This window comes from Anoplopoma fimbria, chromosome 24, assembly GCF_027596085.1.
Source record: "Anoplopoma fimbria isolate UVic2021 breed Golden Eagle Sablefish chromosome 24, Afim_UVic_2022, whole genome shotgun sequence".
Lineage (NCBI taxonomy): Eukaryota > Metazoa > Chordata > Actinopteri > Perciformes > Anoplopomatidae > Anoplopoma > Anoplopoma fimbria.
In genome coordinates, this window is record NC_072472.1 from 10,699,575 (window position 1) to 10,716,774 (window position 17,200).

Below are 17,200 nucleotides of genomic sequence, written 5' to 3' on the forward strand. Positions count from 1 at the left end.
CCAAAATATGCATAACCTATTGTTTCAAAAATCTTGTAATCATGAAATGGAGGATCGTTTTGATCACCACTCCACATCAAATAGATTAGCGTACAGCGGAGTGCAAACACGGGTGTAGTAGCTCATGTTTACCATCCTACGCTGCCATAATCCTAAACAATATTCACTACATTATACCAGTTTGCCAAAGAGAAATCCGGTGATCTGTATGTACACATCATTTTTCGCGTGTACGTCATGTTACATGCACACAAACTCTTAGCGCTTACCCGAGAAACACTCTAGGAAGTCTTGTTCTAGTTTGAGGGCTCGGTCCATTCCTTTCCTGGCCTGCTCCTCGGTCAGTCGAGTGTTGATCTCTCTGTTAGCATCACACACAATGTTCATTCAACTAACTTTAAAAAAACTAACTTTAAAAAAAATGTATAAGGACTTTTTGAAGTACATACAGGACATTTTCCAGTGACTTGGGCCGGACAAAGATGGCGATGGGATGAAGCTGAGCTGCTTGTAGTCTGCGCACAGCGTTGGCCGATACATCCAGGATGCAGTGTTTCCCCTGCTGCTTGTGCACACATGCAGGGAAAGAAATTATAAGGATGAATAAATACTATTTTATTTTAGTAATGACTTTTAGATTGGGTCATCAGAGGTTGTGCGTCTTTGCTAAAAGTCATAAATTAATCTTATTTAATTAATATTCTTGTGCCTTATAATAAGTAGAAGTAACTAAACACTTTTTATTGGCATTGATTCTTGTTTCCTGCTACAAAATGTTGCTGCACACCTGCTCAGCCACCTCTCGGACGCTCTGGACACTGGTGCCATACAGGTGACTGTTGTACTGGCCCGCCTCGATGAACCGATGGCTCTGGATGTCTTTCTCCATCTGTTCCCGTGACGACACAAAGTGATAGTCCCGTCCATCCACCTCGTACTCCCTCTTGGGCCGTGTGGTGTCTGTCAGGGGACGAACGAAACAATAAAAAAAGCAGCACGTACACTTAAATCTGTATTATGCAGACATCACCCTAAGATGGCTGCAGGTGGCAGCACTGACATGAAAATAAAAACCAGAGTAACAGATCAGTCTCCATGACTGACAGCGTAATTACTTACGTGGGACACAAGATCCAAACTTATCAGGGAACTCAGACAACAGATCATCATTTATCCTGTCCTTCACGGGACCCAGTATGATGATGGGCCTCGCATAATGAACTTAGCATGAAGAGAAAGAGAGAAGAGTGTGAGTAGAAGCATTCAGAAAGGGGATACACAAACAGAAATGAAATCTCATATAAAAGCCTCAAATAATGGACTTTTGTATGACCTTACCTTCCACTTGAGTGACAGTCTCATAACTTTGTGAGGTTTTATCTCTCCCTGGTGAAAGAACATAAAAGCATTCAGGCACATTTCTTTTTACCATTAGAAATAACGTTCAGGCTCCAGAGTCTGCAAGTGTGTGTCTGTATATGTGTGCAGTGAATGAGCATTTTCAACTGTCACAGCTAATATCAGATGTCGTTATTGACAAGAACATGTGAATCTGTTGGAGGTGAAGTGTCCATTGGACTGAGAAATTTGAGTAAAAACTTTTGATATTTGGTGGTCTGTGTAAACAAATTGGTGGTGAGGCATTTGGAGATAACAGATATGCCAAACAGTAGGGCAAAGGTAGGGAAGGGACTCTGTAGATGCATTTAAAGGCAGGCTAAGCGACTTGCACCTTCAATTGAGCTATTAATCATCTGGTCAGGGATATTACTGAGTGTGTCTGATTACTATTTCTATATATAGAATTTACATAAAATAGTGATATATTGTTTGTGTATCCATCTGCATATTGTGTGCCTGTGTTGCTGCCCTTTACTGCCGTAGTAAGTCAATAACACGTGTAAATGGTAGCTGGCAGCGTCAATAAACAGTACATTTATGCTTCATACTAATTACCTAGAGTGCCCAAGGTGTCTCGACCATGGTCCTGCAACAGAAAGCACAGCAGAGATTCACACACTGGGAGACAGTTTGAGAGAACCAGTCACAAGTTATTCAAACAACTCTGGTGAATGAACTTACCCTCTCTTTGGTGTTACCTCGAGACCACTCTTTTCTCTCCACCCTGTCGAGACGAGGAGAAAGAACAATTTATTTATTTAATTTTGGAGACAGATTACTAGTGTCAAAAAAGGTGTTTTGTAATTGTTGAAGCACAATAAAAGATATAAATCAGAATTCCCACACTCACTCACAGGTAAAAGTCTGACCTGTGCTTGCTTGGGATAAAGCCGACCTCCTCAGCTTCGTTCTGGGGGCTGACCTTACGGGCCTGCCACCACTCCTCATCTCCGCAGTCCAACACATGCAGTACATCCCCAAACCTGAAGCCCAGTGCCTGACTGAGGAAGCCACAGTCCGCAGTCTTGTCATAGTCAAAAAGAGCCCTGAGTGAAGGAAGAATTCAAATCAGTCACTAAATAAAAACCTTTTAAATTCTATTCAACCACTTGAACATCAACATTATGGATAGTCTTCTTACATTTTGCTTAAGAATCATAATCATAACATTTTGTTTATCACGAAAATAACACATACTTAAGGCCTGTATATTGATTTTTAAGTTTTTAAGTTGTTTTTTTTTAAGTGTAGAGAGAAATGTCCAAATACAAAATGACATTTTGTTAAGGCAAATGTGTAATTATGGCTGTTCATCTAATGGATGCAACGGGCAGTTATGGCCTTTTATAGAAAATTCAACCACATTTCTGTGTACATTTACATAAATCATACTGTTAACAGTAAACTAATCTAAACACTTTAGCTGATAAAATGGAGAAAACCCAAAGGAACATGTTTAAGCTTTTAATAATGATGAAAGACACCCTCTGTGGTTTACTGACCACGGTATATCCTGCTCCATATGTATTATTGCAATACTGTTCCAGGCCACCAGTGGCAGCACTGAGCGCTGTGCTACTTTGCATGACTGCTGTCGCTAGGCGAGGAAGACATTCCCCGCCATTTTGGATTTTAATGTTTTTTTTAAAAGTGTGAATGCTCTCCAATGGCATATGTCGTGTTTTTGCTACTTTACACTCCCCTGAAACTACAGGGAATTCTTCTGAACTGTTGCTTAGATGTTCACCTAGCCTCTTGTTGTTTATAAGTCCAGCCTTTATCTGAATTACTTTTTGTTCAGCGCAAAATACCTGTTGTGGGTGCTTCAGTCATTCAGGACAATGACAGGTAATGTCGACAGTATATTACGGCTAGACGAAAGCTCGGGCTGTTCTGGAGGGAAACTATGGCAATGGGAGAACTCGGTAACCAGAGCGAACTCTTTTAATTGTCCTGTCTTTGCTGCTGGTTATCGAGTCACACCTGGACCTGGTAAGGACTTAGATATCAGTTTACAAGACACCAACTAAAAAGGTCTTCAAAAGACAAGAACCATATTCATTTTCCAGTTTGAACTGGTTGAAAAGATTGTGTTGATTGTTGTAAACATCATTTCTAATTAGCATTAATCTATTTATGACATTGTTTTCATGAACTTGATATCCAGGATTCTGTTGCTGATTGGTTGGATTGATTGGTGTGGTGTAGCAGTGGGTGAGCTGTTCATACTGTTTATCTCACTGTGTTTATGCAGCTTTGATGTGCATGGGATGATGCAGCCTCCTCTGCAGCAATTTGGCATTTCTACCTCACATTTACTTATATAAAGTATTGTTTGGCACATGATGATGTCTTTCTATGTATGTAAAGCACAGACGTTCTTAGCTTGTATTGGTTCAATTCAGCATTTTATTTTGTGTAAATTGAGTTTTGAAATTGAGGCATTTTCTTAGTATTTGCAGTAAATCTATGGGCAGTGAATGTCTTAAATCGGCAAAATACACGTAAAGCCACAGTGAGTCGTACTGTGTTGTCTTCAGTCTCAACTGGACTGTGTAACATAGCAGTTTAGCTTTGATATATGCTTACCATATTATAGGACTGGGCGATACATCGATTTGCCACATCGTAATATGGCAATAGTGTTTTCTTTGCCTGGTTTTAAAGGCTGCATTACTGTAAAGTGATGTCATTATATGAACTTACTAGCCTTTTCTAGATGTTCTATTATTTGTCTTTTCCCTCTTAGTCACTATGTCCACATTACTGATGATTATGTGTAAATATTTTGTAAAAGCACCAATAGTCAATCCTATAGTCTCAACATGGAGGTATTTCGTCAAATATATTTTAATATTTAACTTTCCCCATATCGCCCAGTTCATCTTTTATATTATGTAAATATATTATGTCCCTTATGCATCCCTTTACAGTTTGCCCCTGTGTACTTGAATTGTGTATACATTGTGTTAATCCAGGCCTGTCCTGGGGTTAAAGCAGTGCTTGCCACAAACTTGAGTTTATTAAAAAAGATCTGCCAAAGGGGTTAATGGGGTCGGGTGTCTAGCAGCCTGTGATTGATAAGTAAATGTTCCATTACTTTTCTCGAACGCATTTCAGAATATCCCTATACTAATAAGTTTTAAACCATAAACCAGGCCAACAAAAGCTTGTACATAAATCTTGGCCTTATTTAAAAAAATTAAAACATTAAAAGGCCAAAATGTGTAAAAATGTTCTTATTTGCTTTAAAGAGGGACAGAACTGCTATGCTCATTAGACTTTTTGAAATAATTGGACTCCCATTATACTCACACAGCAATCATCAAACTATTTATAATCACACACTGGACATTTATCTCTTTCTTGTTTGTAGTGTGCTGCGATTTTTGAACACAGTGTCATTTTATTTCTCTGTTGTTGCTCACACTCACGCAACCTCTCTGAGTTGTGCTTGACTTGGTTGTGGCTCATTGCTTAGAATTGTCTGCAGTGGCTTCAGTTAATCATTTCTTTCTAATAATCAAATTCCCTCCGGCGTTCATGACTCATATTTTCACTTTTGAAACTCAACGTTTCAGCTATATAAAGGATTTGCAGTTACTTCATGATTTAAAAAAACGATATCTGGCATCATAAGAGCACCTTAGTGGATGTCTGGATGGCTTTGCTCAATTTATGACTAAATATATGACAATGGCACAAAAGATTCAGTTTTGTAAGTGCGGAGCAATCAATTCAAGTCAAGTGTAAATGGTAAATGGACCTGCATTTGTATAGCACCTTTTCTAGTCTTCCGACCACTCAAAGCACCGTACGCTACATGTCGACATTCACCCATTCACACACACATTCATACACTAATGGTGGAGGCTGCCATGCAAGGCTAGTGTGCTAATTTAGATTAATTAGTGAGAGTCTTTGTGAGACCTGATGTAGAAGCCTCTCTTTGGGTTGCTCCTTAGCGTCGTGGTCCCGGAGCCCATACTGCTGTTCATCAGCTGTTCCCTCAAGTCATGGATCTTAGCCTCAAAACGGCTGTACTCTGAAACAGAGAAATACAAACACATTAAGATCTTTTGGCCAACACTCAGACGCATGAATCATTTGTTTAAGTGATAGAAATGCACCAATTCCAATACCAGAACTTGTATAATATTACAAAAGAGATGTCTTTGTTATGTATGATAATCGTGGGTTTACCATCAGGTCTGTACTGAGCGATGATGGTCACTGTCTGTCCAGCGTTCTTCAGCGCTGCAGCTGCCTGTTCGTGTGTTGCCATACGCAGGTCCACGCCGTTCACCTGACACACACACACACACACACACAGCATGACTGTTAACAACCACAGCTGAAAAATCACTCGGTGCCACTGAGAATGCATTTAATGTGGGACTACTTTATGAGGATAAAAGTCTTTACACTGAGGATCTGATCGCCCTTGTGCAGCTCTCCGCTGAGGTCGGCTGGCCCCCCGGCCAGGATGAAGGAGATAAAGATTCCCTCTCCGTCCTCTCCCCCAACAATGTTGAATCCCAGTCCAGTGGAGCCTCGGTGGATCAAAACTCTGCGAGGCTCCCTGGAGGAGAGAGGAAAGTAGAGAGTCATGGTATCAATAATACTACGCACAACACAAACTCAATGTAAACATTACTACTACCACTAATACAGCTAATCTTACTACTACTACTGCTAATAATAAATGGGTATACAGTACATGTTTAGCTGAAGAATCGTTGCTCACCTGGGGATGTCATCATCTCCCATCATGCCATGCAGAACGGGAGAAAACCGACTAGGTGATGTGGGAGTGAGAGCTTGTGGGTAATCTGACCCAAGATAGTTGGGGTGGCTGAGTTCAGTGTCCATATGGGAATATGCTGGGAAAATACACACAAAATCATAAAAGGGTATAATATATGGCTTTTTCCGGAACAAACACGTGGAATGTGATATTTTGTCGTTTGTATGTTTAGTTAGAAAAAAAAATTCTGTCTCATGAAACCTGTAGCACAACGAGTATTTCCATAATCAGCTTATTTTAATACAAGGGGATATTTCATCAAGGGGAGGATTCAAGTCATGGACATTTCTGTTTTCAACGAACTTCCACAGTCGTATCCAGTGTTTTTAGAAAGAACAGTACATTCCTTCTACTCTACTTTTGACTGCTGTTTCATTTTTTGTGGGTGTACTTTCTTGGAAATGCATCAATTCAAAGGCAGGACATGTAGCGACAACGTTTACCGGTGTGGTTATTAGCCTTTTGCAACACACAGTGTAGATTTTCACACAGAGAGTGGCTTACTGCTGGTGAGGTCAGGAGGGTTGTAGGAGTTGGTGAGGAACAGGTTGTTGGGCTTGGCCACCCTGAGGTACACCACCTCGGCTGTGTTCTTCAGAGCCCCCACCGCATCCTCATGCATCACATCCTCAAGACGCACATTGTTCACCTGGTTGTTTACGACAAGCGAAACACAATCAGGATCACCGACTGCAAACTACAAGGCTCAGTACATTTGTTATGTGTGAAAGGATCAGACAACACCAACAGATCACATTTAGATAGACACTTTGATCTAGATTTCATCATTATTTCTACATTTAATCATTTTAGTAGGGCTGCCCCCTCTGTATGGATTAGTCAGCCTATTTTGGTCTAAGTAGACTAAGATTTCTTAAATCTGTTATTCATTTATTATGCTCTTTCATGCTGAATGACTTATTTCCAAGAAACTTGTGAGCACTTATCTGGTAAACGCAATATTTAAAATGGTGCTTTTGTGTGATTCTTTGTGGAGAGTCTGTTTTACAGAACTGTCGTTTAAATCAACTACTTGTTAAGTTGACAGAGAATTTCTTTGGTTGAGGACAGCCCTACACTTTTAACTTAATGCATCATTTTCGAATGCTAGAACAATAAGCTTAACCTGATTAGATAAGACACGCATACCTAAATTTAAACCATACACAATGTAAAATGATCTGCTAAATGTTTTTTCTCTTGGAATTTTAGGAGAAATTTCTAAGCATCAATCAGATTAGAAAGGTAAAGATACTCTAAACCACAAATAAAGCTGGGGATCAACTCCAGTTTTTTGAGCCCTTGTTAAAGTAGTATGTACATTTTTACCCTTAACTGTCTCTATGTGTTAATGTTTCAAAAATATATTAATACATATGACTTCATACAGCTATTGATGGTAATAAATGTATTCTTGAACAGATTCATAATGAGCAGAAGCATTTGCTCAAACACCATTTACAGAGGAACCCAGCACCATTTTGAAGTTGCTGGTGAGGTGTTTGCCATCGGTTGCTACGTTACAGTCCCTCTGTTCTCCAGCAGGTGGCAGCAACGCTGCTTGATACTCAATGTGGCAACGCTCCAGTTAAACATTCAAATCCCATCCTACACAACTATTAACATATTAATGAAAGCAAGTTCAGGCCACGACAATTACAGCTGTGATTTATCCTGGCTCTTGATACGTCAGTGCTGCTTGTATAAACACACGTGCGTGGGTGTGCATGTGTGTGTCTGTGTGCTTAAAAGGTGAGACGCTGAGGCTTTTAGTGACGTGTATTATGTGTGGGCGGATATCTCTAGTAGTTTGTCCATATGAATGACCAACCGCCAAGATCTTGTCCCCAATCTGCAGACGGCAATCTTTATGAGCCGCTCCGCCCTCAATGATCTTGGTGACATAGATACTGTTATCTCCTGGTATGTGCTGGTTTCCCACCCCTCCAGCAATGCTGAAACCTAATCCTGAGAAGAGAGAGAGAGAGAGAGGGGTATGGGTTAACACATAGCAGATTTGCTAAATCCAGGGGGCACAGTTTAGCTGGGTATAAAGCATCCTAAAGCCCACACAAAAGCGTTGATGCTGTACACCAGTCCACACTCCCACATACCTTTAGGCCCTTTGATGAGTTTGATTTCAGTGACTTTCTCTGCTGCTGGTTTTCTGCGGAGAACATATAGGCGGACGATAGCACCTGCCTCCTTAAGGGCCTCCACAGCTTGGCTGTGTGTCACCTCCCTCACATCGACATCATTCACAAATAGGATGCAGTCATTCACACTAAGACACAGAGAGAGAGAGAGACAGAGAGAGATATGAGAGGGGGAGACAAAAATACCAGAGTTAGTTTTAGTTTTGATGAGGATGTTGGGTGTAATCCTCCACCAGAAAAGCTCAGTAACAGTCAACTAAATCTCATCTACAACTATAGCTGTGTTAGGGATCCAGTGTCACCACAGACAACTGGCCTCTCCCCCCCCAGTTCTACGTATTGTGGTATATTTTCTGGTCTTGCACAATACAACAAAGGCCCCCAGTGTTTTTGTCTTATATAGGATACAGGAAGCAGATGGACAGGATACCAGGGCCAAATGTGATTAAGTGTGTAGAATGACGGAGCCACATACATTATCTTGACTTCCCCCCCAAATGTGATTAACATGTACCCTATATAATGAGGTGCGAGAGCCCGAAAGGCAGGGCTTTCAGATTCGACTCGAGACCTCCGGGCGCTCTAGACGTCCGTCATGACATGTGTTGCTTGTTTGTAATAAACTTTATTATACCAGCAAGAACAGTGTCCGCGGAGCATCCTTCCTCATCACTTCAACAGCACTGTCGCATGAAAGATACGACAAATTTGGCGTCACGAACAGGATCGGAGGTGGCCTCGCGGTTTTCTGCTACAACTTCACATACGGTGAGCTCACTCGATTGAATGCTTGTCATAAATTGGGGCTGTTATGTGGAGTTGCTTGGTCACACCGTAAATTAAGAACCTTCTTGTTATGGACATGTCCTGTTGATTTGATGTTTAAAGTGAGGCTCCGTGCTAAATTTAATGTAAAAAGGGGGAATGAATAGAGAGAAGATAAAAAGTGAAGAAAAGAAGTATGAGAAATACAAGGAATAGTTTAGAATAGCTTCATGGTAACGATAAGGTGTGCTAAACAGTATCGTGCAAGATTAATGAAGAGGGGCCCTCAACTTCTTAACGGTAAGACACATGCATATTAGCCACTGCGTAACGATGGCTCTGACATAGTCCGGAATTAAGTTAGAAAGACAAAATTGGGGAAACCTGGATCCGGGTAATTTGAATAAATAAATGTAAAGAGTGATAAGAGACAGATAAGGAAATAAAGGAAATGATCATATGACTGAGCCGCAAAATCGGATAGGATAGAGCCCTCAAGTGTAGGAGCATGTAGTACGGGCCGAGTAAAACCTGGAACGACATCTTATGGTCAGTTTAATAACTGGAGAGTGTAGAATCACAATTCGATTGACTGTTACCACTCTGACATTTGTTGACGAACGGTGTCTGATGCAGCCTCTCATCGAATATCTACATCTCAGAGGTAGCATAAATTTTATGAGAAAAAGTAAGGAAATAGCGGCAATAAGCATGCTGTATGAATGAAGGGATCTAAAACTGGTGAAGAGAATGAGTGTGTGTGTTTACTTTGGGATGAGAAGAAACTGGGGAGAATGGGTGTGCGTAGGAGTGCTGAATGTGTGTGTGTGAAACTTGGCTGCTGATGTGTTCCAGCTGTGTGCCATAAAATGCATAGGAAGAGAATAGATGTGTTAAAGTTAAAAGAAAGAAAAAACACATTATGATTGAATAAACATATATAGGTGGTGATTTGAGAACGGGACATTTAATAATTTGTAAGGATAGATATGTGGCCCGATGTATTGTATAAAACCATGAGCTTCTTTTTAGAAGACGTAATGAATTGAACGAGTTAGTAAATAAAACATGAGCTCTTCTTAAAAGGGACGTAATATAATAAATGAGCTGTTAAATGCACAATGAACTTCGTTTAAGAAGGGTAGCGTTTGAAACCCCCCCTCACTCGTCTCAAAATTCCCTCTAGATCAGTGGTTCTTAACCTTATTGGAGGTACTGAACCCTGCGAGCTTCATCAGTGCATTCACCGAACCCTTCGTAATTGGAAAAATAAAATATGATTTCTTCAAAACATAGGTATGTATTTTATTAGTGCACAAAATGAACCATGCATCAGTTGCACACAAAATCACTGTGTGCAAAGAACAAAACCAACAAAACATGAATTTCACACAAAGACATAACTCAATGAATGATTTGCGATCAGGTACGCAACTTCGTACGATGCTGTGAGGATCGGTTTGTCGACAAACAAAACATGAATTTCACACAAAAACATAACTCAGTGAATATTTACTGCAAATCAATGTGACTTTTGCTGTTGCCTTTCAGATACAAGTTCAGAAATGCGCGGCTTCACCTTGGCAAGTGCCACTCTCATATCATTTTCGCAGCAAAGTCTGTTCCTTTTCTTAGTTTTCATGTCCACCATCCTCGAAAAGGATTGCTCACAAAGATACGTTGTAACAAACGGTGTGAGTATCTCAAGGGCTTTCTTGGCAATACGAGAGTATGGTACGATTTGGTGACACCAAAACGTTGAGAGCGTTGTTGTTCCGAAGAGTTGCTGTTGAAGCTGGCTCTGCTGAAGTTCAATGATTTCGTCGAGGCATTCATCGTTGACATCTGCTGACATCTGCTGTCATCTGCTGAACGCAGCATAAGTTTTAGCTTTCTCCGTGCTTTTTGGGCTACCCAAGCCACCGTACCGTTATGCTGCGTTCACACCGAACCTAACCCTAACCCTAACCCTAACCCCTGGGGTTCGATCGAACCCAGGTTAAGAACCACTGCTCTAGATGGAGGTCGGAATGTGGGGGTGTGAAGGCGTTCGGTGACACTTTCTTGGGAGATACAGAGAATTCCTTTGCCGTTTGAACTGTTTGGTCCAGTTGGTGTTCACTAAATGCTACAATGTTTAGGTAGGGGTTTAATTTAGGAATAAAATGTATGATGCTGTTAAAGGGACCTAATGGGTTCACAAGAGACTAAATCATTGCCTGTTTCTTGTATCAAAGGTAGAAACCCTTCTGCATGATCCAGCACAAAGGTTAGCTGCAGCATAGCTCTCTTTGCGTTAGCTGTTCCTGAAAATGATGAGGAGTTGATAAGTGAAGAGAAAGTGACAGCCGGCGTGAAGAAGAGAAGCCGATTTTCAAGCAAGAAGATTTTGATGAAATAGCTATTTCCGACAAACACATTTCTTCCTCCAAGGGCGTAAAAAATTCTACTTATCACTATTCCATTCATGTGTTTAAAATTGATTTTTACGGCCATGAAAATTATAGGGTGTAAAATTTTGTAAGACTGAAATAACTCTTGAGGCTTGCAAGAGGTTTAACAAATGAAGCTTAGCGAAAGTTCAATCAGGGAGACTATCTTCATGCTTGCTCTGTTTATTTACATTATCTCTCTCTCTCTCTTTCTCTCTCTCTTCTTTCTCCCACTTCAAACTCAATAAATCACCAATCAGATTATGCTAGACCTCCATGAGCCAATCATCTCGTTGCTGTCAACTTTAAAACTGTTCCTTTCTCGGCTGCTGTCAGCTGTCATTTCAATGCCCTTCTCCACCCCCTTTACCAACAGTGTTCATCACAACCACAACAACCACTGAGCTCATCAAAAGTCTTGCTCCACATCACACCCACCCAGATATTCAGCCATTGTTCTACACCCTTCACATCCACCATCACCCGTGTCTAGACTCTATCATGACACGACTTCCCTCATAAAATGATGATTCTTCACATATTTCCTCAACTAGTGAGCACACTATATCAAATACATTCATTTAACTACTTTTAAGCCTCACTTTGAATTAAGTCCGTCCTGATTGAAGTGAGATACTTCACTAAAGCCAACACCAAAGGGAACCAATGGCTGCTCACATCTTCATACAAAGGATTTTACACTGACAAAGCCTGAGCTGTATATTGTTTGTGAGGCAATATTAAATATATTTGCATGTAAAGAAGAGCACAGTTTTATCATACACTAAAACATCTTTTAAAGCTGCCAATTCTAGTGCAACTCCACCGTCTCTGTTTCTCTATGCTCAAAGGCAAATGCTCAAAACATGCAACCTTTATTAAGCTATAAAGAACAATTTATGTACACACTGCATAAAATGATCCAAACCAGCTATAAAACCACACTTCCATTAACCTTACAGAGTTCTTTAAAAGGTTATTCAAATAAATCATAGCAGCCACTGAGTCACTTAATGTGGAAGACGGACATAATGCTTTTGTGTTTGAATCATAAAATAGAGCCTTTAAACCATCTGAAAGCAACATGACTTATACACCCACAAATTGCAGGTTTTGTAAGGTTGTCAAGCAATTCCATTTTTTGGATACTAGTAGTTAGAATTTAAGTATTTTCCTTAAGATATTTGGCATCTGTTGTTAATAGCAGACAGTAAATGCCAATTACAAAAGCATTGCGTTTAGGCAAATATAAGCGTTCTCTGGAGGCCTGCTCAACAATCTGAAGTCCTTCCAGCTGGAGGTTTATAGGTCAACTGTTAAGAGAAGGAGGACAAGGATGCCTCCGTACATTGCTTATTTATTGCAGTTGTCGTTTATTGCTATTTCCTTACCGTCCCATGTCCTTTTAAAACATGATCTCCTTTAACATCAACGTTGTGTATAAATGTGCAAGACTCCGTTAAACCTCCCAAAAAACGTTCAAAGAAGTATTTTGCAATTCTTTGCCCAAAAACCAACAGTAAAAGTAAGATAAATTCTTGATAGACCTATAAAAGTAGTAGAGTGTGTTAGTTGGGTGGAGGTGTTTGGACCTTGAATTAAACAGGCAGGTCCTCTCTGATGTAACTCTGATGCTGAACAGGCTGGACAGTCAATAGGCTGTAGTTCTGTGGTACAATACTTTTAGACTTAAAACGAAGAGGTGACGTTCCACTTTGGCTTTTTCTCTAAGTGTGTTTTCTGGTAGAAAAGTGACTGGCTGTCTGAACCAGTGAATTCAAAAGAAGAAGCCGGGTAAATGGGGCCAGTAGAGCAGCATTTCTTTCATCTGAAACCCGAGTCGGCCTAGTTGGCCCATGGGCTTTTTTTCTTATTGTTGGATTTTAATGTTTGTGGGTTGTGGGAACATGAAAACACAAAGACTAGCTTTGTGTGGGATTTCTTTTTTTTTTTTTTTTTTTTTTTTTTTTACCTCAGCCGTCCATCCTGAGCCGCGGCTCCTCCAGGTATGATTTTGGTGATGAAGATGCTGGGGTCGTCGCCCACATGAGGGTTGTCTGTTCCACCTGCTATGCTGAAGCCAAGGCCGGAGTTACCCTGCAGTAGCAAATGCAAAAAAACAAAGATATTGTTATTCACATCAGGGGCATTTGACCGTGGCTTTAGAGTTTGGAGACAGCGAGTTGAAACTAACATTTTTCCATGTCTATACATGTAAATATGTCTAAAAGATATTTTCTCAGACTCACTCTCTCCAGTGTGATCTCCTCGTATTCAATTTCCCCTTCTGTCCCATTCACCTGTCAGAAAAGGATGTAAGTTAAAAGTGTAATTTAAAGAAAATATAACGAATTTTACAGTTGTGTTAACAATAATACAAGCTTAACTGTTTGAACAAATGCTGTATAAGTATATATCACAATTTAAAGTCTTAAGTTAGCTAATGTTGATTCAGCATCTGACTCGTAAGTCCTGCTTGGGGGATTTCCCCTCTGCTCCTGAACGCAGCATCATCAGCACCCAAATCTAATTGTAGCATCTCTTAAATAGAAGTTCTATCCACTAAATTTGATCCAGACTCGTTGTGCTCCTCTTCCACATGCTGTGTGGACCAATGCGGTACCTGGTTGAAAATAGCAACGCTATTCTTTTAGTCTTAATTTGCCTTCTGGCTGAACAACTCCGCTTCACATCAGCTTTACCTCTAGAATTAAGCAAGTCCCAGAGGAAGAGGGAATTTAGAAAACTTCAGACTGTTTTGGTGTCTGACCTAGAAAACAACTTTTCTTATTGCTACAGAAAATACTGGTCTGTAGTGGGAGCATAGAGGCTTTTCTGTGAGAAGCCTCGCTCTCTTATCCCTCACAATTCATGACAATATGTTGAATATAAGGTATCTCACTGCTTTCATTTCAGAAAAGGCATCGTTAAAGAACGTTGAATCTAATTAAGTAATGCTTCCGTTCAGTCTAATGTATGTCAAGCAGAGAAACTTAATTTTAATTAAAAAGAGGTACAATTAATTACTTTTATTATTCAGATGAAAACAATGCACACAGAGCTACCTGGATGCTGGGAAAGGAGTGGAAATACTGATAACACCGACTGAATACGACATAACAATACAATAAAGGGGAGATTAAACATAATCCTTACATATGGGGAGCCATCAAGTGTGTCAGTGTTCACCACCACTGGAGGAGTATTTCCCTGGAGGCGGAGAGAGAAGACGCATTATTATTAAGAAATAATGGCAGAAACTGGAAGACGATGCAGCTCCTGGATGAGCCCTCTGTGTATCCGTGAAACCTGCAGTCACAGCCAAGACTGATGGCCATTTTAGCTCTTAGCTGTGATAACACTGTTCTCATTCCACTATGGTCGTCACTGTAAAGAGAGAGAGAGAGAGAGAGAGAGCACTGTTTGGGAGAAATGTGTTATTATCAACCGATGATGGACACAGAAACAATTCATGCTCAACCCCTCGTGGTTCTTCCAAAATCTTTGGTTTATCTGAGTTAAATGACAGTATAGCTTGGGTTACTGATATTGTATGGCTATCTAGTGTTAACTGTGGACATGGTCGTCTGCCTCACGCCCACCAATGGCTTCAAAACAAACGTTTCAAGACAACAGGACTTTTGGCATGGATGTGGTTTTGGGTTTACCTGCTTCAGCTCATCTACGGAGTGACAGTTAACCTCTACACACTATTCTTATTCCTCTCCTTTTTAATCTCTTTATAATTTATTCTCAATCCTTTCATGGGATTCGCTCTCATCATCAAGGTATTTGATGTTGTCACATGTAAATACACTATTATCTGTACAGTACCCTGGAGAACACAGGCTGCCCGTCTAAACTCCTGTGTTTATTTCTGTCGTTTGTTCTGTACCACGCTGATTAGCATGGGAGAGGCGCTCTGATGTGCTTACAGAGCAGCAAACGGCAGCATAAAATCGGCCCGCTGACCTTCACGGACCCGACAGCTCTGGCACACACAAACAGCTACACAACAAAACTTGAACGCAGTATCTCAGCTTTAAAGAAAAACAATTTCGCATTCTCACACAGTGTGGTTAAAGGGTTATTTTTTTTACTTAGTCTGTTGCTCTTTTTTAAAAGATTTAAGTTGTCATGGGAACTCGAAGAGGAAACGCTTACTGTGTTTTTATATAGATTATTCCATTATTTCTAGTTCATTAGGTACACACAGATGAAACTAGTGCAACAGTCCGGCATTAATCCTACCTTCATGAAGGTTATAATGATCTTATTCAATCCTATCCCCCAAAACCCTGTTTCTTGTAATTAATCAAGATGAATGATACTTAATATATTTGCCATTGTAAAAAGAAAATAATTTCCCCCAGCCCTCTGCAAAACGCCAGAGCTCTGCTTTAACTCCACACTGTTCGATTATAACAGTGCCTGTGCAGAACTTCACCGTGTGGCTGTGTCCAACGGGCCGTGCTGCTGAACATTACATCAAATTCGTCCTTATCTAGAAACAAAAATAATGAGTATAGCCAGCAGAAATCTAAGCCCAGTGCAGGCAGTTTCCCTGCAGGGATTTTGACAGAGCCCTCTCTCCCTCGCTGTGCTCTGTCAAGTCATTCGACGTGGCGGTTGTTAGGATTTACAGTGTTTGGCTGCTCTTTCCCACCTATATTTTAACACCACCTATTCAGCTAACCCATCCGCTGCCATGTCTGTACAGGCAGCACCACCATCCATCCACACTCAGACCTTTTTACTCTTGATGGATTTATACGCAGCACGCTAAGTGCCAGAATATGCATATGCAAAGACAAATAAAACTGATTTATTTGGATTTTTCTTCTTACGCTGATCTCAAGATTTTTTTAGTGTTTTGTACAACCTGTGATTTAATCAGTTCTTTAATAAAATAATATATATCAATATTTTAGCAGGGGCAAGACACAGGGCAGGGTTTAATTAATTTAGCTATTTAGAGTTGAATCACGAGATTTTCAGGTGATCCATCTCTACTGCTCTGTGCATGTGTGCCTGCATACGTGCACATTTGTCTGAGGCTCATGACCCATTTTGTGCGCGCTCACACCTCTAGTCGCTTTAAGTCTGACTGGCATTTTTAGTCAAATGAGGTAAAATAACGCCGATAATAACTTTCACCGGTTTAGTTAAGCCTGGGGATATTTAGAACATCAACTGCTGTCTTTGCCTCTCCTGTTGAGATTAAGCGTGCGAATAATACTTCAAATACGATCAGAGGGGATGATGTCACGTGTGAGCTGGCACTGAATTCAAACCAAAGGTTGCATTAGAGAAGCTTTAACGGTGCATGTCCTGCACACCTTGCAGAAGCTAGAAAGCCTTTAACACATAAAAGCCATCCGATCAATAAGCAAGATTATGACCTCTATTGAGATATACGCAATGTCGAACTATGTGTTGCCGTGTGTTTGATAAAGACAATTTTTTTTTAAGAGTAACAATTAAGCAGGCAAGAATTACGGGTATTGTTTTAATGTGTATCCAAAGCGCTGCTCATCTGTTTAAGAGAAACATATATACATACAGACAGATAACAGTACAGAACGCTCCAGATTGAGCCCCGCCCCCCTTAGGGCTGGTCAAGGCTGTTGAAGAAATGG

At 40.5% G+C, this 17,200-nt stretch overlaps 1 protein-coding gene across 1 annotated transcript in view; it reads right to left on the reverse strand.

Annotated features, from left to right (window-relative positions):
- LOC129113872 (disks large homolog 4-like) overlaps positions 1 to 17,200 on the reverse strand; it is a 40,451-nt gene that overhangs the window by 776 nt on the left and 22,475 nt on the right. Inside the window, exons 3-20 of the mRNA XM_054626356.1 lie at positions 14,718 to 14,771; positions 13,811 to 13,861; positions 13,534 to 13,658; positions 8,323 to 8,492; positions 8,040 to 8,176; positions 6,713 to 6,857; positions 6,149 to 6,284; positions 5,827 to 5,983; positions 5,605 to 5,707; positions 5,332 to 5,446; positions 2,271 to 2,447; positions 2,083 to 2,125; positions 1,957 to 1,987; positions 1,339 to 1,386; positions 1,120 to 1,221; positions 788 to 960; positions 450 to 559; positions 270 to 361 (exon numbers count right to left, since the gene is read on the reverse strand). Of these exons, the coding sequence (XP_054482331.1) occupies positions 270 to 361; positions 450 to 559; positions 788 to 960; positions 1,120 to 1,221; positions 1,339 to 1,386; positions 1,957 to 1,987; positions 2,083 to 2,125; positions 2,271 to 2,447; positions 5,332 to 5,446; positions 5,605 to 5,707; positions 5,827 to 5,983; positions 6,149 to 6,284; positions 6,713 to 6,857; positions 8,040 to 8,176; positions 8,323 to 8,492; positions 13,534 to 13,658; positions 13,811 to 13,861; positions 14,718 to 14,771 (1,969 nt within the window). The remainder of the gene's footprint in view (positions 1 to 269; positions 362 to 449; positions 560 to 787; positions 961 to 1,119; positions 1,222 to 1,338; positions 1,387 to 1,956; positions 1,988 to 2,082; positions 2,126 to 2,270; positions 2,448 to 5,331; positions 5,447 to 5,604; positions 5,708 to 5,826; positions 5,984 to 6,148; positions 6,285 to 6,712; positions 6,858 to 8,039; positions 8,177 to 8,322; positions 8,493 to 13,533; positions 13,659 to 13,810; positions 13,862 to 14,717; positions 14,772 to 17,200) is intronic.